Source organism: Symphodus melops (assembly GCF_947650265.1).
Source record: "Symphodus melops genome assembly, chromosome: 22".
NCBI classification, from domain to species: Eukaryota; Metazoa; Chordata; class Actinopteri; order Labriformes; family Labridae; genus Symphodus; species Symphodus melops.
Window position 1 is genome coordinate 5,664,088 of NC_136712.1, and position 22,247 is coordinate 5,686,334.

At 41.5% G+C, this 22,247-nt stretch overlaps 1 protein-coding gene across 1 annotated transcript in view; it reads right to left on the reverse strand.

The window, feature by feature from the left end:
• snd1 (staphylococcal nuclease and tudor domain containing 1) overlaps positions 1 to 22,247 on the reverse strand; it is a 164,695-nt gene that overhangs the window by 55,380 nt on the left and 87,068 nt on the right. Inside the window, 1 exon segment of the mRNA XM_079335501.1 lies at positions 8,164 to 8,352. Within this exon segment, the coding sequence (XP_079191627.1) occupies positions 8,164 to 8,352 (189 nt within the window).

Genomic DNA, 22,247 nt, shown 5'->3' on the forward strand with positions numbered 1-22,247 from the left:
GTGCTGTTGCCTGCCTGAGTTTTTCTGCACTGATTAACCAGAGGCGGCCGGAAACTTGCCCCTGAGGACCTCTGCTAAGAGCCTGCAAGATTCCTGTGCATGACTGGAGAAGGAGAAGCACAAGGCCAAGGACATGCAGACAAATGCCTCTAAACAAAAGTGCAGGATCATAATCATGACAATGAACATGCTCATAAGTGCAAGTTGAACAAAATGCACGATCAAACTTAAACAGTAGGGACATTATGCTGCAAAAAAAAAAGACTAAAAAACCAGCCAAAGTACTCACAGAGAGCACAGACCAAATGTTGATCTTAACAAAAAGGCTCTACATCCTGTTTTCATGCTTCATCAAGTACAATATCTCAACTGAGAGTGTGTTCATAAGGATTGCCCTCATGTCCTTGTGGCTAGATGCATTTTTCAGATGACATTTTCAAAGTCAGCGCGTAATCCTGCAACTCATGTCGATGTATAATTTAGTGCACAGAAGGTGAGACTGCTGAGGCAGACTCGCTTGGTTGAGCCTGTATCTCAGATTGTAAGCACTTGCTCATCAAAACCAGTTTGCATGTGTCATTCTGCAGGTGAATGCATGTGCGGCCTCGTGCGTCGGAGGAAATGTGAAGCAGATTAAGATGAAAAGAGCGTTTGTATGTGAATTCGCAAGACAGCAAGTGGAGCTGACAGACTGCTGAATGTGCAACTCGGAACTGGGGAGGAAGTAGGAGGAAGACTTTGAGAGAAGGAGAGAATGGGGGGTTGGGGTGTAAATAACACACATCACTGGGTCCACTGATCTCGTTCTCCGACTTCTCTGTCTCTGCCTCGGGCCGATAGGGTCCAGCTTGCCGTCTCCATTGGGGGGTATCAGGGAGCGGACGTCTGCATGTACGTCTCTGTTTGCTCCGTCGGCCTGCACATGCTCAGAGGGTGTTTGAGGAAGGAGGAGAGAGACACTGAGAGTATGTTGCGTGCACGTGTGGCGCCTCCCTCTATCAGCAACCAAGTTTTGTGTGTGGATGCGTACACAGCGCACGAGAGAATCATATTATGTAATCCTTTAGCCATATGGAAAAAGCCTCCGTCAGCTCTTTGCTTTGTGTAGTAGGTGGTTCAGTTTGGGCACACGGAAAAAAGATGAAGGCAGGAGTAAACTTGCACACACACACACACACACACACACACACACAAACATCCATAAAATACGATTGTATAGCAAAAAGGAAGCAGACGGCATAGAGTCACTCGCATGTGTGCGCTGATACGAATGCAAACACACAAAGGAAACAAACAAGCCTGGGAACTTGTGGAATAAAACAGAGTGCGCAGTAAGTACTCTCCATCTTTTCCACTGATGTGAGGTCTCACATGGGTCACCTCTCCCATTGTGGCTGCCCTGCAGGCAATAATGTCCCCTTGCTGTGATCGCGTTGTCCTTTCACACTTACCAACAAACCTTACAGCCTTTGTCCTGCAGGTTTATTGACACTACGGCAAAAGGGCCAAACTTTGTCTCACTGAATTTGTTGAAGATTTCCAGTTATGGCTAAGGTTGCCCGTGCTACTTGACTAAGGGGTAGTAAGTTGTCCTATTGCCATTTTTAGTCTCTCTATGCTATTTTTTATGGCACTATTTGTCAATTTTATTTCTTAGTGATTGAAATGATTTAAATATTTAAATAAACCTATGAAGATATTCTTCTGAGTGCTAGTAAACCAAAGTAACCATGATCTGTTATCACTGCAAACAAATTAAAGCTGGAGCCTGTTGTTCTCATAGCAACGTTTAATTCTGACACACTGAGTCCACTTGTGCTGCAGATGCTCTGGTTTTCAGGCAGTTCGGAGGATTTTGCCAAATTGATGCTCTTTCGGAAAAAAAAAAAAAAAAAATTGCTACTCTAGAAAAACTTTTAAAAAATCGTTTAAAAAAAATAAAATGATGAAAAGAGCTCATTTAAAGCTTGAACAACAACATTTGATTCGGCCGCATTAGGCCAAGGGTGAGTCATCGAACTGCACTAAACCTGTTCGCTGCTACTCACAGCTGAAACACTGCGTTCCAGCTCCAGCCAAACCGATAATGCCTGCCTAAGAAGCAGCCAAGTCCTTGGACTTTAGTGTTTTTGTGACTAGCTACTGATGTGCTGCTGCACTATGCAAGTCTTCGGAGGATATATCTGAAACACAAGCAGGACGAGCGTATATAGATTGCCCCTGGGTGAGGTGATGTACTGTGACTTTTGGCACAGTTTTAGCAACCCATCACCTAAAGGGCAAAAAAATGCAAATCACCAGTGACATAATGATTCTCCACGGTGAGCTGAGCTGAGCGAAAACGCTGCAACAGGCACCATTTAATACTCCCATTTGTTTTCTGGTATTTGAAAGCACCTCAGCACTGAGTCGGGTCTTAATGAATATTATCTTCAAGCTGTAAAATAAAGGAACCATTTCACCATGCAAACAACAACTCCTTTGTTTGTTTCTATTTGATCTACAGCAGAAGTCAAGGTCCATCCAAGTAACATGAGGGTGTTTAAACAAAGCTGGAAAGTTTTACTATTTAAGGACAAGGATAGAGCCTCAGATGTTTCCAAAGGTTCATTGGATTAGCCATAAAGATACAGCGAATAAGAATTCCTTCATCATGCATTAGTTGCTGTTTGAGTCCAATTGGTAACTTGAGATGCAGTAATAGATGGTTGATGAAGAGACAATATCTACAACCAGCTTGTTAATGGCCCCTATATAATGATACTTGTTAGTAGAAAGTGATAGAAAGGAACACCAATAGATGGGTGGGTTAAAGGGATCGGCTGATTTTCAGCCTGACCAGAGAAGTGACGATCCTCACATGTATAGCTGATTTTATGCCGATCTCAGGCTTGCACTGGAACCGTTTCATGTTGTGTGCACAGCGTCACAAACGAGCGGCCACACACACAGTCGGCCAACATGTCGGCAGTGTCGCCATGAGGTGCCAATCAGTGGAGGAGAAAAAGGTTTGACATACAGGAGGATCAACGCAGCGTTTCTCCCCCTCTCTCCCTCGGCACTGGGGGAGCATAGCCTTTTAAATGATTATCTAATTAACATGCCTGTAATATTATTTGGTTATGGAGGGGCACAATAACAAAACCTCTGTGTATGAGAGTGTTATTGAAGTATCACTTTGCAAGAAATATTATAGATTAAGGTCTCTCAAAGGCATAATTAACCAAGTTCAACCATTTAAAGTCTAACAATAGACTGCTGTGAAAAATGACAAAAAGCAAGGAATAAGTTCTCGGTAGAATTTGTCTTTGGTATTGCCTGGCAAATATTAAAGACACAAGCTTGAATCTAGCCATAGGCCAATTAATATCCATTTTCTAAAGTGGCCAAAGCTGTGCTTCAGAAGGATTTCAACGTAAGCGGGATGTGGCAGGGAGTTGTACTTTCTGTGATGTGAAGTAAGAATGCAGTGCCCAAGAAATCTCCAAAGTATCCAATAAATCTTAAAACATCAGCACTTTTCCTTAAGAAAAAAAAAAACAAAAAAAAAACTTCCTCCTGGATCCTTTCACCACTCAGCCGGGGCATTTTACTGCCATTCAGACTTGAGGAGCAGTTTTCTCAGCCGTCACTCCTGTTCTCCCTCAAACGGACTGGACGTGTATCTCACCCGGTCATTAATTGGATATCACCTTCTGCGACTGGCTACATCATGAACATTGCTCCTGTTTCAACACCACAGAACCTCCATTTGTGAAATCGCATGGCTACGATGGCAGCAGTTAGCAATTGATGGAGAGAGTCGACTGGAATGGTTATACAGGTGCAATCATCCTGTTCGCCTCAAAACACCATTAACTAGCAATTGTTCACAGTGCATAATGCTAATTTTTTGATAAAAAAAAAAAGAGTAATGATCCTTTTTTTTTGCCAAATAGCTCTCTGTAGAGGACAGTCTGGGATTTGGCTTAAGTAAATAGGACTGAATTTGCAGGAGCAGCAATGGGATTTGATTAAAAGGGACAAAACAATGACTGGAGTGAGCAACAAAATGAGCCAAACGTACTTTTCTGTTTTAGTTGAAGATTTCACAGATTACTTACTTTAATATTAATCCCTTGTATATTTCCATGATATTGCTTGGTGACTGCCACAGGTTATTTTGCTATGAGAGACCAAGAAAATGGGAAGAGAGAGAGAGAGAGAGAGAGAGAGAGAGAGAGAGAGAGAGAAAAAGATTGCAACCCTGAAAACCTTTCAGTACCTTCAGGGGTTTAGCAAGCTCACGAATGGTATTAATAGAAAAGGGACTTTCATCCATGAAACCAAACAAAGCTGCTGGTATGTTTCCTACAAAGACTATTTGCAGAAGAATCACAATACATGCGTATTTAACAAAAGACAGTACTTCACTGTGCATATGGAGCATTTTCTTTTAGTTGACTTCTTGTTAATCGCTCAAGGTCAAACTTTCAGAACCATGTACATGTTCTTCGATGTGCTATTATTGTAAGCAGACAGCTTGCAAAGCATTACTCATAGATAGTTGTGTGAAATCTGAATTTCCTTCCGCCTCAACACAGAAACAAGCCTTTTAGCTTTGCTAAAAGCCCAATTATTGTGATCCATCCACAGCGTGTTCCTGTGTAGCCAGGTGTATAGTTTGCTGACTGCTGAGAAGACAGCATTTAGATGAGAGGACAGGGGGACGTTGCCTTTTGCACACTCTTTGAAAACCAACATGAAATCATAGATAAACAGCAGGTGGTTTGGGGATGAGGAATCCTGGTCATGTGTTGACATGTTTCAATTGCGAGGCAGGCTACTTGACCTTTGGGAGAGCTAGCCAGAGGCAACTGAAGTGTAATAAAAAAGGATAAAAAATGGCAATGTACGGATCAGATATGCTTAGAAAGCTATTCAGCTAGTCATTCAATCAGAGTAAATCCAAAGGTTATTATTTCCTCGGCAGTAAAAAAAAAATCTTAATCCATTTGTTACCTCTAAACAGCCTTTGTGCAAAATCACGGTCAAATCAACTGGACTTTTAATGTTGATCTTGGTTCAGGATTTTAAAGGAAAAGTCAAAATAAGTACTTTCAGGCATCAAACAAATATCCCCTCACCTGCTTTGTCTCAGGGGAGCTTAAATGAAAACTACAGCCAGCGTCTTCTAAGTCTCTGCTCCAGATCGATTTTTCAACGAAACTGCTGCTATCACTCCAAATGTATTTTTCTCGACGTCAGCATGGGGAATACTGGAACATCACATGAATCGCTGCAATGAGCCATTTCATATTACAGTGACGGAATGTAGTGGTTTTGCGACCCGTCTTGTTTACAGAGATGCCTGTTGAGCAAGAGTTTGTGAATCCAGATCTGCACAATAGCAGCTTTGCAACAGATGAGTCATTGCTCAAACGGCATGAAATAGGTGGATAAAACAAGTTAATGAATCCCAAAAACGGTCGCTCCGAAAGCACGACAATGGCTTCTGACAGGGTGACATGCTTTGAAGGCGATTTATGTTAACAATAGCTTTGCAAGAAATAATGGGCCACAGAATTAGCAATTTGAGCCTTTTTCATGTGTTGCAGGAATGGGTTTACTGTTCCAAATATTTCTCCAAGAGATGCTGATTTGCAAAAATCAAATAATGCTGAGCTCCAGAAAAAGGCTCTTCTTCAAACCCTCTGGACGGTTTCATTTAGAACACAATCACTTTGTCCCACCGGTCTCATTGTAGCGAAAAACTCATATTCACTTAAGTCACTCGAACTAAGCAGTTTTGGTTCAGGATGCTACTGCAAAAAGCCTCTCTCCCCTTAGTTTTCCTGAGTCCCTGCTGGACCGCCAACGCAAAGTATTACTTTAAATGAGTGTGTGTGTGTGTGTGTGTGTTTCCGTAGCTACACACATCATTACGACAACGTTGTAGTCTTGTAGGGATTCCTGACACAGCTGTACCAATGGTGTCTTCCATATCAACAGCCGTAGGGACAACAAATGGAGGGCAATGAAGGAGGAACAAAAAAAAAAAAAAGATGGGAGGGGTTAAAATCTCACTCATCGAGCCTCAGCCTGCACGCAGAGAAAGAGAAACAAAGACTTCAAAAGGGAAGGAGTAGTAGTGAACGCCAAGCTCTCAGCGTTTCATGAGCCGGTCTCCATGGACTAATTAGAACACCCAAGTCCCACCTCTTCCGCCTGCAACTTGCATGCCATGTATTCACACACATACAGCCAACTGCCATGTGCTTTTATTAATACAACATACTCTTACTACACACACACACACACACACACACAAATCCAGCTGTGGTTGATCTGTATACTGGTGCCTGTAGCAAACGAACATCAAACATAATCACTGTCTGTCTGGTCCACTCAGGCCCCATTCTGTCGTCTTTCCTCTCCAACGCTGTCCGCACTCAGGTTGGCTCAAGTCAAAACCTTGCGGTGGAAGTCAATCTGTCCTCACACTGCAAAAGGGGGTCAGAAACCGGTAGTGAAATTGTCACCAGAGGTGTCAGGAAGGTGCCGTCTTGCTACTGTTAAATTCAACATGGCAGGGTCAGTGTGCTCACATGGCTGGCAGGATTTGCTTCTGGCTAACGGTTCACCTGCACACCAAATCTGAAATCCTTACCTTTCAATTTCATCCTTCAGGGAAAGATGAAGACACTATGCAGTATGAAGAATATCTGCGAGAGAGAGAGAGGGGCGCCAGGAACAAGGAAGAGGAGTAAAAATACAATGACCATGAACATGACAGATTCTGAGAAAGGGAAAAAGGAAACCAGCCCCTCCATGGCTGCAGCAATACATCACGTTTATGTGGCGAGAACAGGCATTTGTGTCTCCTAAAGGACCCAAATAGGCAGAAGTAAGTGAAAAAGAGAGAGAAGTGAAGGGTAGGAGAGCGGGGGAGAGGGTAAAAGAGATGAGTTATGGAGATAGAGAGGAAGAGGGCGAGGATGACAGCTGGCCGGGCACTTCATGCATCTGGCAGGGGTGACTCCTGGAGCCATAATGAAAATGCAGGGCGAGATCAGGATCAGTGTGAGAGAGGCCTCCATCCATCAAAGGACTCCCATTGAGGAAAGGAAGCGTCGGTGATTATAGAAATATGTAGGTATTCTCAACCCCAGATGGAGCATTTCTACATTTTTGTAGCGTTGACTAACAGCACCGCCTGCATGCTAATTAACACAAAGACGAGACTTGCTTTTTTAATGATCACACAGTGTGTCGTGATAGATGAATTGATGTGTATTCCTCTAGCTTTATGATTCACACTTTCTGTCTGGATATAGAGGCTCCATTTTGGTGTAATGGAAGCCAAAGGTCTTGGCAGCACCTGTCCTACCAGGATTGGGAGGTGGGGGGGGGGGAGCAATATGTGGAAGCTTTAGGTGACCAAAAAAAAAACAAAAAAAAAACGCATCTGATGGAGAAGACGTTGAAGAGTGTGTTTGTGTTTTCATATAGTTTTCACACATTTGAAATGGGAATGCCTCCTGCTGCGCGCCATCAACGGTCAAAACTAAAATTCCCTGTATTTTCACCGTAAACTGAAGCCAATTAAGATATTGAATGACGTGGAAATAAAAAAAACAATCTGAATGGATTTTGCAGAAAATAAATATTCTAAAAAAGGATAGTTGAGAAAATGTTTGTGAACCGCAGCGGATTGAAACAGCTTTACACGTCTCCCGCCTCAGTTCCCAAGCGCCATTATGTTGTTACCTGTATTTTCATCTCTACTAATGACCCACACCAGTACTAGTGCGGTAGGGGAAAGAGGTTCGATGCAGAAAATGATTAAAATATGGTCGGAGGCAAGAAAACCTTTAGTAAGGAGACTGTGGTAAAGAATGTGAAAAAACTAAATCCTGATATGTAACCGGGGCAGCTCGCTGCGACAATTCTTGAGAAACATGACATCATGTCTCTTGAAGGGGGACAATGCTAAGACAGAAAAGTAACTCTTTCTAAATAATACATCACTAGATGTCATGCTGCATATCCTAGAGTAACCTTAATGAATGTGAAGGCTTTATGAGGACAGTTTCCTCTCAGTTGGGAGTAAAGTCATTACGCTGAAAGTTTAAGAGGATGTAGAGTAGTTGTGGCTCTTGTAGCCGCTTAAGTGACACCTACCTTCTCTTTCCTCTCTCGACAGACTTCTTCTGCTGAGACCAAGGTTTTGTAGTAAGCGCTGCGCTCGGCCGTGAAGTGGACCTTGGAAAGAGCGTTTTCTACCAGGGCCACTGACAGATTCAGACCCTCGATGTGCAGCCAGCCAATGAAGTTGCCCGCTTTGTCCATGCTTTCAACTTCGACTTCCACCTGTGATAGAAACATGGAGGGGAAGAAGAGACAGTTAATTATCAGTATCCAGGATTATGTCTGAGATTCCATCACAGCAATGAAGAGAAAGTGGGCGAGTGTGGGGGGAGGGGCTCCTATAAAAAGACACAACTGTTCTTACATAGACATCAATTGAGGCCCCTGAGCTTTATATTGATTTGGTAGCACACACACACACACACACACCCCCCCACAAACACACACATCCGGTTTCATTTGCCTGTTGCTGATTTGTCAATCAGGACTATCTGCTGTGTTTCAGCATGGCACACATTTGGTTAAAAATAAAGTAGTGGCCTTGTCTCAGTAGAAATGTGCAAATTATTACAGAATTCCAAAAGCTGACAAAAGAAAAGTGTGGCTTTAAGTGAGTGTCGCGTATAAACTTCAACCTTAATTAAGACTGAATATTGTTATCCTCCTTTTTGTAATGTAAATCATTTGCAATTAACGACAGCCAAGGTGCAATTCTCCTAAGTGAACAAATGAGGGCAGTGAAAAAGCTGACCCTGCTGACAAAGTAGGAAAGATCTCACAACATGTCCCATGATGGACTCCAACCAAATTCTGCCTATTCAGGCTAATTATCTATTCATTACATTTTGTTTCATAAGTGACGGACGACCGGGGGAAAAAAAAAAGAAAAAAAAAAAGTGGAGTGGGGGAAATCAATCGATTTTTTCCTTACTCTAACGCCTCAGTCAGCGAGAAAGTGAGAGGGCAGGTGTGCCGAGGAGATAGAGAGAAGTCAAGCGATTAAGACTCGCGCTGCTTAGCCCTGCAGCCACAAGGGAAATCTGAGGGGAATTAAGTTTGTAAACTGCTCTGCCTTGTTCTCATCTCAAGTAAAAGGGTTTCATTAATGAACGTATAATCTGTTCTATTAAAAAAAAAAAAAAAAAAAAAAGCACAGAACTGACAACGTAGGCATTCAGCAGCGACATACATATTTCAACTTTCTCTATTGGGTTTCCACTTGAATGAAAATGGAAAGTGACTAATAGATGTATTACCGCCTTCCTAGCATGTCACATCAACGCACCAACGGCTTAAAGAAAACAGAAGTGTGGCATAAAAGTTTTTTTTCTCTCTTTTCAATATAACTGTTCGTGTCACTACCATGGATGAGTTACGGATGTTACTAATCGGCTGACATGGGCCCTGTACAGACAAACAATATCTCGAGCAAACAGAATTATTTAATAGGCCCGACAAAGTCATCCGTTTGACAAATTCTGATTTATTTTTCAGGGACATGTCGATGCTAAAACATGAGCATCAGCTCCATTTGGATTTTAAACATAAGCCCAGATTTTTGTTGTTTCTAATCCAAAGAGAAAAAAGCAGCTTGGACGTTTGTCAACCATCTCAGGTCCCCACTGTGACACCATCACTTCCACCTCATCTGCATCCTCAGCAAACTCTCCCCTTTTATCTCTCTTTGTCTCTAAGTGCAGAAGCGGCTACGTAACTGGACTATTAAGAGCGCCACTGGTCCTTCGAGCAGCCAAATGTCAAATGGGGAAGTGGGCGAGTGCTGGGGAGAAAATCTTACAGAATGGCTCGAACCAACGTCACTGTCATCCATCAGTAAATGCAGCAAAGGCAAAACTCAAATAAAACGTTGACATGTTTTCAGATGAACAAAATTGAAAGCTCCATATAGGACTGCATGTGTTCTACACAGAGTTACAGAATGACGTGCAAACATTACAGAGTCAGCACAAAAAAAGACCTCCTGAGCTATAAACTGCTATCACAAGAAAAGCACACAAAAAAACCAGCCAAGGATAAATGTGTTCACAGAGGAAGCTGAGGACTTTGTTATATCTCACTTGTTTTGCAAAAAAAAAAAAAAAAGGCTGATCACACTATCACTCCTCAGTTAAACAATACAACTGTCAACGCAACAAAGTCAAAGGCAAGAAATAATCGCCACACATCTCACATCTCTTCCACTGAGGCTTCAGTCTGGGGATTTCATTTGCTTGAAGAAAATGTAGTTCTCATGTTCTCTCTATAGTAACTAGATACTGTCCACCTTTACAACCAGACAGAACACTTAAGATCAATTAAGCGTACTGTATGAAATGTTGATGCGAAACTGTCAACAGGATTGTCATCCACTCTTTAAGTCCATAACAGCCAATAATACTGTGTGGGGTTTTTCCCCCCCAGAAACAATTTATATAAGAAATGTCATTAGCACATACTGCCAAGCTTATGGAGAGAAAATTAGTCTGCTAATGGAGGCGAGTGGAGGGCTGCTGTGAGGACGTAGAAACTACATGACCTGATGACAAATAGCAGCAAAGTCAACGGGCTGAACGCATACACTGAACTACACGCTGAAGTCACTTTGTGTATATTTTAAAGGAAATGTCGGCACTTGTTGTCTACTTAAGCATTGATTTTCAGAAGCATGACCAAGACTGTAAAAGTGATGTACTCCTTTTATCAAGCGAAGTCATTCGAAAGAAAATATCTCTTCAGTATCGGAGAGTGTGATACCAAGCCTAAGGCAAAAAAAAAAAAACTTAACTATACGTTATAAACCTTTGGTGACCAAGACCCTGAAAAGCATCATTAAATAAAGAGAATCTGGCATTTCACTGGGCAGCGGGAGCAGATGAAAGAGGCTAATCGAGAGGTCAAATGTGAAATTAAGTAGGACAAATTAATTCATAAAAAAGGAATAGAGGAGGCCCAGTTTTCTACTGGCAGAATAAGATCAGCTTGGAGAGGCTTTAAATCCATGGCAGGATTGAAGTGTACTTCCAGTGCTGGTACAATATGCTGCAGTCAATATGAAAAAATAGGACTGACAACAGCTTGTTTTTACTGTGAGCTTTTATTGCCAGTAATAATCTCTTTTGTTCAGTCTTGGCAACTTTCGATTCTGCTTCTGGGTTGTTGTCAGCCATTTTTTTTCCCATCCATTACAGATTTTCAATGTTTATTTATATTCATGTCTCCTGATCTGTTACTGTTGGGGCGTTATTTTTGCTTTGGCCTATTTCTGTGGATTCCATTCCTGTTTTTTTTTTTTTTTTTAAATTATTATTTGTTTGTTGTAACAACTAAATTCCCCCTCTTCCCAACTTGGAGTGAAGTATTTCTAAGCAATACTTTGAGCTGAAAAGTTTAATTTCAGTTCAATCATATGTTTCAATCACAGAGACAAAAGTAATTTCTGGAAAGAATAATCAAAAGATAAATGGGTTTTTTTTAAGAACGATCTGTACTTCAGAGTGTTTGCAACCTTCGAGGAAGTGTTGTGACATCACTTCCTTCTCTGTTTTCCTTCTTAAATGAATAACGTCCCACATCAGAGCGCACTATCTCCACTTTACGTAAACACACTGAATTGAGTTCCTCCTTCTTTCAAAGTAAATAGCTACGGTCACAATGTAGAGAGGACAGAGGAGGCGGAGTGGAAACTGCTTTGAGTAGAGCCCAGATGGTTCCCAGCGGAGGCCTCCTCCGAGCCAAGATGGCTCCCGCCGGAACACAAATGGGCTCGATAATCTCATAAATGCTGGGATTGTGTCGACACAGTGGATGGGGGGGGGGAAAAAAAAGAAGAAAGGCTAAATACACATACAAACACACAGCAATGCGCGTGTGCATTGCAGGCACAGAAGACAAAGCCATTTGGTGCCATTGAAGTGAAACCTGGCCCCTGGGCATGTTTCAAATCTGCAGCAGATTTAATTCACTTAGCCGTTTGAAAGTGAACAAAAAAAATAAAAAATAAATTAAAAAAGGCTGCGGTAGGTGACACGTCATGTCTGAGCCAAAGCGGGCACTAAAAGAAAATGAAAGAACACAGTGGGGGCTTGCAATTTAAAAATTGGCAAGCAATGGGATTTCCTTTAATCACCACATCCAAACAAAACAAAGTCTGAAAACCTGGAGGGAAAAACACAAATGGATAAATAACCCAAGGTTATGGAGAACTGGGCGCGTCTACTTATGTGATCAGGGCAAACTGGCATTCAGGTTACAGATCCATTCAAATATTGCCTTCTATGTACATTATGTGCTTTGCATTTTCTCCTTGGGAAAAGAGAGCAGGCCACATACATAAAGCAAGGCCATGAGGAAATGAATCTGTCAGTCAGCGCTTTCAATCATCACTGGAGGCAACACTGTCACTTTTCTTTTTTTTTTTTTACTGCATATTCTGATAACTGAGATCACAGTCATCACCGCAGAGGTTTAAGTTTGCCTGAGTGAAATTACCAGCGTGGGTCGTAAAAGTTTAAAGGCAGGGGCACGGCCGGTGGCAAGCACTGTATTTCTTCAGAGTGTAAGCCATGCTGCTGACACACGTGTAAGAAAGAGAGGGAGAAAACACACTTCATATTAACATTTAGCTAAGCCTGCTCAAGTGGGTGTCCAAATAAAAAAATAAAAATAAAAAGAGTGAAAACTATCAAGGACTTCAATTCATATTTATGTCAGAGCGTTAGAGCGTTCTTGAGTGTTAAGGGATTAAGTTCTCATCACATTAATGAGTTTGGGTGTGTTAGTAGTATTGTATGTCAGTGCACACATGGCTGGTATGACAATGTAACTTAACCAAGAGCAGCGGCATCAGTGTCTGTCATACTATCTGATCACGTCCGACGTCATCGCCTTGACTCAGAGAAAACAAACGAGACGGTCCCTTTGAAAGAATTTGAATTCGTATTCAGGAAGGGAAAGAAAGAAAAAAAAAAAAAAAAAAGAAGGAAATGCGCAAATCTCTCCCACCTACAGTCCTTTGCTCATCCAGCAGAATAAGCCATTTATCAAACTCAGCCTTCGAGGAGATTGAAAGAGTGATGTGGAGGTGTGTCGTGTGTGTGTGTGTTCCTTTATGTGCAGTGGCAAGGAGATCAAACCTCCTCTGAGCAATAAGTGATCCTAAGCCCTGGGTTGAGGTTCAACGTGGGGAGAAAGGCGAAAATGGATGGAGCAATCAGATAATCTCTATACCTTAATTCATATTCCCAACCTTCCCCATTCACCAAAAGAAGAAAAAGAAAAAAATCAATAGCTGAGGGCAGTTAATTCAGAGTCATGAATGTCACGTTAAAAAGACAGTTTGTCTATTTTTCAAAAGGCACGAGTAGATTTAGGCGAAAAAGCTGAGCACTCGTGGGTCGAGCTCCACGCTCCGAGCTCAGTCTTGCGTGAAAACTCCATTTAGGGGGAAGAACGGCTCCATCCAGCTAAAGTCCATCATCTCTCAACACTAGCCTCTCGCGCTAGCTTAGCTTATACGGCTCATTTTTCTTAGGGAGGACACACAGAGTTGCTTTAAATGATACATCTGTGCCCTCGAGCCAGATGTACATCCACAACTTTGATCCGATTTCAACAACAACAAAAAAAAATAAAAAAAATCAATATCTGTTGAAAATGCTCCTCCTGGGCGGAGATAATTAATCAAAAGGTAAATAGAAAAGTGAATCAAACTGCGCTGGACCACAGATGGCCGCGGAGAAAAATAAATAAAGGGACACCTACTCCAAATAAATACAGTAACAGTGTGAGAGAGTTGCTGGGAGTCACGACTTCTTTGAGCTCATGTGTAAATAATCCAAGAAAAAGACGAGGATGATGCGTTTCTGTATGTGTGCTGATGGGACTTCTAAAATCTTTTTGTAGTCATGTGCTTACCAGATTTTATTTGTTTGGGGCACTGACAGTATGGGCCATGCTGAACCTGAAAACAGAGGCTCCATTGGAATGTGTTAGTTAATCTTTGCTCACCAAAGGGAGAGAAGAAAATGACAAGCCGCTGAAAGGAAACACTACAACACCCTGGAGCAGTTTACGTGGATGTCAAAAGTGTTGTCACTCGGTTTAAAAACAGGCCACATGCACTCTGACTGTTTCACCCTCTTAAAATCTTCCCACAGCTCATTGTCAATAGTGCATGGCCATTACTTGGGTCCATAAACTGCTGTTAATGGAACACAGTCGCACAGCTGGGCTGGAAATCAGGGTCATATGCTAAATCCTGCAAAACTAAAATGGGCTTTTAGATAACGCTAACAAGCAGTTCTTCCAGGTGTTGTTAGCCTGACAAATAGAGAACTTCATCAAACTAAACACGCGGCTTTCCTAAGTGCTTCACTTGTCTCCCGCTCCATCACAAAAAAAAAGAGCATGCCTGGGTATCAAAAGGCTAACTGTATTAGCATGTCACTGTGGTTGGGTCGAGAGGAAAAGGCCAGCGAGTTCCAGGAGAAATCTATAAATATAGATCACCTTTAAAAAAACGAGAGAGAGGGAGACATGGAAGAATAAATTAATGAATTAAACAAACCGCTATCGATCCCTTAATGGCATAGATCAGACAAGGATGTAAATACTGTGTTAATGGGGCCTGTGATTTAAAAAAAAAAAAAAAAAGAAATCTTCACATGGTAGGAGCAGCTGCAGCCAGCGTTAAAGAACGGTGAAAAAAAACTAACTGATGACCAGAGCGGTCACCATTACAAGCAAATTGGAATAAGGGATGGGGGGGGGGAGGTCAACAGTCATCAAATAGGGATAATATGTGGGCAGTGAGACTGATCCTGTTTTTATTAACATCAGCTAAAGTGATTGACCTATTTGAGAAGTTCTGCTGATCCCAGATGACGGGTATTGATAAAACGTCATGCTGGTGGCTTTTTTTTTTTTTTTTATTATTATTTATTTATTTTTTGGTTTGAAAACAAACTGAAGACAATAGTCTTTGGCATAAACATTTTGGTAAGCAGTGGAATTTTATTTTTTTGCATATATATTTATTTGGCGTTGTAGCTTCCCCTGTTGCTATGCTAAGACTGTAGGATACATGTATGCAGGTTCGTGACTCGCGGTACAGCCAATCAGTGCTGCTCAGTGTTGTCAGTTTAGTCCAACGACTTCATGGATGGCGGAGCTCATGTTGAAAGAAGGATAAAGATGCTCTGCATTTAAAGTTGGCTATTCAGGTTAGGGTTTGCCTCAGCTTGGCAGGATATAGTTGCCCATATTGAACACTACACTGAGTTGAAGTGCGTTTAAATCTGGTCTTTTAAAAGATTAGGTTCCAGAATGACGTGTAACCGCCATTCCCTCACATTCCGACTCTCTCCAGATGTCGAAACGATTAACACAAAAAAAGTAAAGTACCTTCAAGACCTGATTTAGCCAATGACTGTCAACCTGCATCTTGAGAAGATTTATAGAAATCTGGTGGGCCATTGTCTTGACTTTGACTTTCAGGTTGAGACCAAATTCAGCAGTGGTTGGCATGCTTGCAAAGAACAATAGGACAAGAATGTCTTTGTATGGGTGCCTATGTGCATAGACTCTCCCAGGGTGATCAATATGACTGAGGGGGTCCCATGCATCACTGTCAGTGGCAGGCTGCTGTCTGTCGGCGGCAGGGTGGGGAAAAGTCAAATGGCTGCTCTAATAACCAGGGCCATTAACGGTCAGGCAAACAAGCATGATCTCCACCATTAAACCTGCCTGATGCCCAGTAATGAGATTTTCTTTCATCAATAGATAATTGATGTTTGGCCTGCACCGGTGTTCTGACAGAACGCGTGCCGAGCAAGAATTTCTCAACTTGAGTACAAAGTCCTGAAGTCCAAGACAACCGTTAGCTTGTGATAGTGCCAACAATGACAATGAGCCACCTCAACAGTTGTTATTCTGATTCAGACGATACAGGATTTATCAATTAATGAGCGCCTTCGAGATGCGAGATAAATTCTTGTTTGGGAGTCAAAAACTTGCTTTACTGGCAAAGCGAAAAAGAAAGCGAACAAATGAAAGAGAAAAAAACAATTATTTAATTAAAGAAAAAGTGAGAACAACATTCAGGAAGTAAGAAACACATCAGAAGAAAATAAAGAGAAAATCAAACAAATCACGCCACAATCGTTTAGATCTGTAGTCTGAGCTTCTGCCGGCTCTGAGAAAAAGAACATGAGAGAAAGAGTTGAACACAGGAAGTAAAGCCTTTGAAAAGAGGACTTTGAAAGACTTAGAAAGCCTTCACAGAGAAATGAGTCAGAGCTAAGACAGGAAGAGAGAGAAGGCAGAGGTCAATGGTGTAGAGTTATAGAGTTTGTTTAGTCCTCTGCAAATGACCTACAGTAGACTTGCCAAAGTAAAGGGATAAATTATGGAAGGATCTCCTGCGAGGGCTGGTGAAAAGTTCACGGTAGACAGTTCGAGTGGAGTATTGTCAAAACATGTCTGTGGCTTTGCTTGTGACAAACAAGCTGGAGCAAGATATCTCTTCAGTGGTGGGTAGTGGTTTGCTAAGCCATACAATGGATAAAGAAAGAACTTTAACCATTACTCTCTTAAGAGTCAAGTCAACAATGTGTTTCATGTTCATTAGACATTGTTGTAAAAGAACATACAGAAGAAGGCCGTGCTGTGATTGTTGAAGGGAAATGGACTCTTGTTTAAACCTTCAAGCCTCCGCCATGCTCGCCGACCTCTGTGACCTTCCTTTCCTGTCATTTCCACCGAAAGCCATAACATGTACAACAAGTGAACACCATAGGGGGTTTGACAAGTCCCTACACAGTGAGAGGGTCAGTGACATGGAGTAATGCAAGACCTGCAGCGATGTAATGGCTGATGGCTGACTAGATTTAACATCAGTCACACTCCCTCGATCCCTCGCTCTAATAGGTCAATAGTGTTTTGAGGAAGTTTGATCATTGAAGGAACATTGTTGGCATCACAATGGCTTCCGGTTTCAACCTTTACTCCTGGTGTCTTGCATAAAAATACAGATCCATGGTTGGGTTGAAAAGAAAAAAAAAAAAAAAAAAAAAAAAAAAAAAAAAAAAAAAAAAAAAAAGAAGTGGTACAAAGTAGGCCTACACATCATAAAACATAATGTCAAGAAAGGTTTGAAGACAAAGAAGACAAACTGCAATTGTCAGCAAACCTAATCATGCCAAGCCTTTACTTAAATTACTTTATAGATCCTTTGTTATCCAGATGAAGGAACAGCACAGCCCTCACACATCACAGGAGGAAGCTGAGCAGGAGAACGACTCTGCGTTTGGGCCTTAACAGCCTGGTTATTAAAATCAATAACTGCAATAACTACAGTCCATCTCATTTTTAAGAGAGGGGCGACATGGCACGCCGGTCGATGAATATTGAGCTACATTTGTAATATTACTAATATCATATAATTCCCCTTAACTGGGTAGTGAGAAACTGTGGGTGGGGAAACACAAATTGAACAGGACTGTAAGTTATTGAATGGCTGTTGAAAATAAATGTCACATAATTCTCTGAAAGATATTAGTTTGGAACAGTTTCCATTTCTGTCAACACAAGCACACAGCGGAGCAACGAGAAATGGAAACGGAAACGAAAAGACGGAAAAGTCCAAATTCATTCAGCTCAGGGACAACTTAGAAAGGAAATCTGAAATTTGATTTTTAAGCATTTTTCACAGTTCCCCGAGGAACATAAAGTTACTGATTGAGACTCGCAGCTTCACAGTGCTCTGGGGTATTGGAAAGCGATGAGAGGTAAGAGTCCAAATCGCAGCTCAAAGCAACGAAAGCTTGGGGGGGGGGGGGGGGGGGAGCAGTCAAGCCACATTGAGCACACTTAGGGGCTGGTCAAAATGACTGGAGAGGACATTAAGCCACATTACCTCAGAAAATGACAGCGTTGCTTTCCTGCACATCCATTTACATACTTTGGAGTACATAACCAATAAAGCCTTGCCATTATTTTGCAATAACTGAGCAGTACAGCAGCAACAAAGACATGGCCACAATAACAATGACATGCTTTTATAATGGGTTTTTTTCTTCTTGCTTCAATTGAACAACGACAGTAAGAAGATTGCAAATTAAACATCACTTCAAACTGGCCCTATTGTACACAACCTAGCGAAGTGAGCTGATCTGAATGCTGCATACTTTACCTCCATGTATCACACTTTATTTAAATATTTACGATGTTAAACGGTAAAAGGATAAACCTCGTCATAGAGCAAAACAACAAGCTAGCTTAAAGTTTCTGTATTTATTTATTTTTATCCAAACAAAGGGAGTATCTTTTTTTTTTTTTGCCATATTGGAAGGAAAATAAAACTACATTAAGTTAGCATAATTAGCATGTTTGTAGTTTTAAAGGGATGACTCAATTTCAACACTACTTCAAAGTCTCCCTGTTAGTTTGTCAACCTCTCGACAGCATACTTTTAACCACCACTGGTGTTCATGTTTCTTTACTCATGCACCATTTGGCACAGCTTTATGAATGGCTTGAAGATTTCATCATAGAATATGATCATTGAATATTTATGATGCTGTGGCTGGAACGACCACGCTGCGGTTGTCTGCTATCGATAGCCCATGTTGGGAAAACGGCGCAGTTACATGATTTCTTCCAGGATATTTAAGAGCACTGACTGTAGCAGATTAACTCAGCTGACGTTTACTAAAAAGAGAGAGAGAGAGAGAGAGAGAGAGAGAGAGAGAGAGAGAGAGAGAGAGAGAGAGAGAGAGAAAATGAAAAATAAAAATACATAACAGTGAACTATTAAAAACATTTATCTTTCACCTTCAAATGGAAACAAGACCCAGACAGACTATTAGTTATGTAACTCAGTTCATTATTCACCACTAACTTACATTTACTTTAATTCTTACCTTCTCCCAAATACATGTTAATGTATTGGGAGTAATGTAAGTTTTACATTCCCACAAGATATTCCATGAATGGAAAAATTTTAAGTGCATGAAAATATTAAAAGAAAACAAAATGAGGCCATGCTGTGTCACAGATGAGGCAAACAACTTTCAATTGCATGTTGAACTTTTTTTTTTTTAAACCAACTGGCATTTTGGCATTAAAAGGCAATGTTATTTGGACTGCCGTGACCTCCGGGGGGGGAAAGATGGTGGCTTAAAGCGAGAAGGGGCGCAGGACAATCATGGCGGGGGCCATCATCATTTGTCTCTACCTCCTTTTCTCTCCTCTTTCACCAGTTGACACGGCAAATGGCACAGCCAGCCTGTGTCACTCAAAAAGCCATTTCTGTCCTCCCAGACAGTGCCTGGGCCGAGAGGGGGTGGGGGGTGGGGGTATCCGGCAGCCGATTGAGGCATTTTTCAACATGGCTTTTTGTCAACCTCTGTGTGCTTGACAAAATGAGAGGCAGTGCCCGATTGCCAGGCTGGTTGGAAAGTTGTTAGGCAGAGGTTGAAGTTTGAGGAGTGGGCGAGTAACTGAAGAGATACTCAATGTCTCTATAAATAAATAAGTCAGTCGTTTACATCAAAGGCTTGTGCTGCATGTCAGATAGACAATAACGTATCCCGTCTGTATTTTGGAGGACATAAAGAATGATTCCAGAAGAACATGCCACACTTTTTACAAGAAAATGATGACGCACATTTCCAGCTATGAAGGACAATGTGAAGGTATATTGTACCCAACTAAATTGAATCTTTAATGTCAACATGTATTATTTAACAAGGAAATGATGATCTGACCCCAGTCAGAGGCATCGAAGATAGAAAACCTCGAGACAAATCGTCCCAGATAATCATTCTTCCATTTTGGCAATCCAATTCAACCTCTTGGCACGTTCAATCAAATAAATGGCAACCGACGATCAACAACCGAGATGGGGAATTGAGATGGTTGGTGTGTGTGTGGGGGGGAAAATAGCAGAGGGCAGACTGATTGAATCAAGTCATGCCTACTTAGAAGGCAGTTAGTCTCTGTGCCGGACTGCAAATGACGATTCATTGGCAAATGTGATTCAGTTTGTATTTTCTTTCATCAAGCACATTGCCTTTGGCCTGTCTGACTAAAGTAGTACCCAGGCATAATAGTTATTATAATCAGTGTGGAATCAAATTATTGGAATTGCAGCCAAATGTACAGTTCTTTTTCTTTCTCCCCTTCTCGGGTGAGCTGGCCGACCTTTAGGAGCATGTTAAAGTGATAGAAGAGCTCTATTACAGGTTTGAAGAATGGAAAATTAGGTAGGTGTTATCATCTCTTGAAATTTCCAAAGCATGAGATGAATATTCGGGCCATTCAAGTCATAGATCGCTCTTTAAACATTAGAGCACTGCTAAATGGAGCGCTGACCTTTAAAGTTAAGAGGGCTTTTTTTCCCTTTCTTTCTTCGGCTTCATCTTTAACCTCTTCTTCAAATGACATACTAAAGCGTTAATAACACACATTACTGATGAACTCCTGAACGTTTTTCTGTAGTTCCACAGGATTGTATATGTTGCACTTATTTGATGTCTATTATAAGGGCAGCTTCATTTAGTCAAAACATTAGGGATTCTACCAATCCACGACTGCTTCAAATTGAACACCTTCAGATTGTTTTCTGAAGGTGACTCCTGCTTTTCCCAGCTTGGAAAAGAGAAAAGTGCGAAAACAAGACTGGGTCTCCAAACATCCTGATGAGGAGACAGGGGAGAAAAAAGGGGCTAACATTTGTGGAATGACATTTAGAGCTGATAAGTGAGAGAGAAGTGAAAGTAGAGAGTTGATGGTTGAAGACAAAAAAAAAAAAACTCCGAAGAGGTTGACAACGATGATGAGAAAGGACTGAAGGCACAAGTTGCTTTTTATTTATTTACTTCCTCGTTTGTGCCCCTCCAATTTCAGACAGTAACAATATATAAATTGGTGCTTTGATTTTCCCAGAACAGACATGAATGAAATGCATTATAGAATTCCAAGACTGAAACCGCAATAAAGAAAACAAATGTCTGAACATGATTCTAATAATTCAAGTAAAAGCTTTTAAATTACATATATTACAGCCAATGCAGTTCTTCCACAGCAGGGTTTTCTTAGCATAAAAGAAGCTATGAGTCAGGCATGAGTCAGTCAGAGATTCTTTCCCTGGCATCTTTAGTAAAGGGGCTTGCTTAAAACATGTAGCACAATCTTTACTGTTCCTTTTTCTTTTCTTTTTTTCCCCCACATGGACAACCAATGTCTTTGGAAGCCAAAATGCTTCCACAGCCATGATAACGCCTGCTCATGACAACCGACCTCCTCTGCTCTACAGCTGCTGACGCTTCACGATACTGCTGCCATTCATTTTTCAGAGGACCGATTCGAACCTCGACACCTTTGAATCGATTTTTTTTTAACAGTAACAGCACATATAAGTCAAGACAACGCAAAATAAGAAAACATATCACATGAAGCAGATCAAATACCTTGCAGCAAACGGCACGTGATTATACATCTTGATTTATTTGGCTTAGAACGCAGCATTTCCTGCAGGAGTGCTTTAACTCCACCAGGTGTGATAAGTGACGATTTTGCTATTGAATAGGATGGAACGCTTGAAAACAGGCCGCTCACACACAAACCTCTCTACAAATTCAATTTCAACGATGTGGCCACAGGCGAAAGCAGACGCTCCGCTGTATCATGGAGTTACAAACTACAACAATCGTGCGGCCAGCTAAACACTCAAGTTGCCCAGGCTTACTGCCAGAATACCCAACGGGGCACCTTTTAAGAAGTGAAAACCCGAATGCCCACAGGTTGTTTGTGCGATGGTATTTTTCGCCAGATGAATAAGTGGATAACACAGTTGTTTCCTCACCCAGGTGTCTCAGCGGTTTCATCTATTTTCAGTCATTTTATTGCTGCGCAGAGCGGAGTCCGTAACAAATGGATGGCAGAACGGTGATGGACAACGTGAAAAACAAATGGCAGCCCCTTGAAGAAGAGAGCGTCTAGACATTTAAGTCAGCGAAGCCATCTCCAGGCAAAATGTGCTTATTAAAATGCATACGCAGGCAGTTGGAAATTTTGCTAGCGCTGTGTAACAGCAAGACAGATTGAAGAAAGTTGTG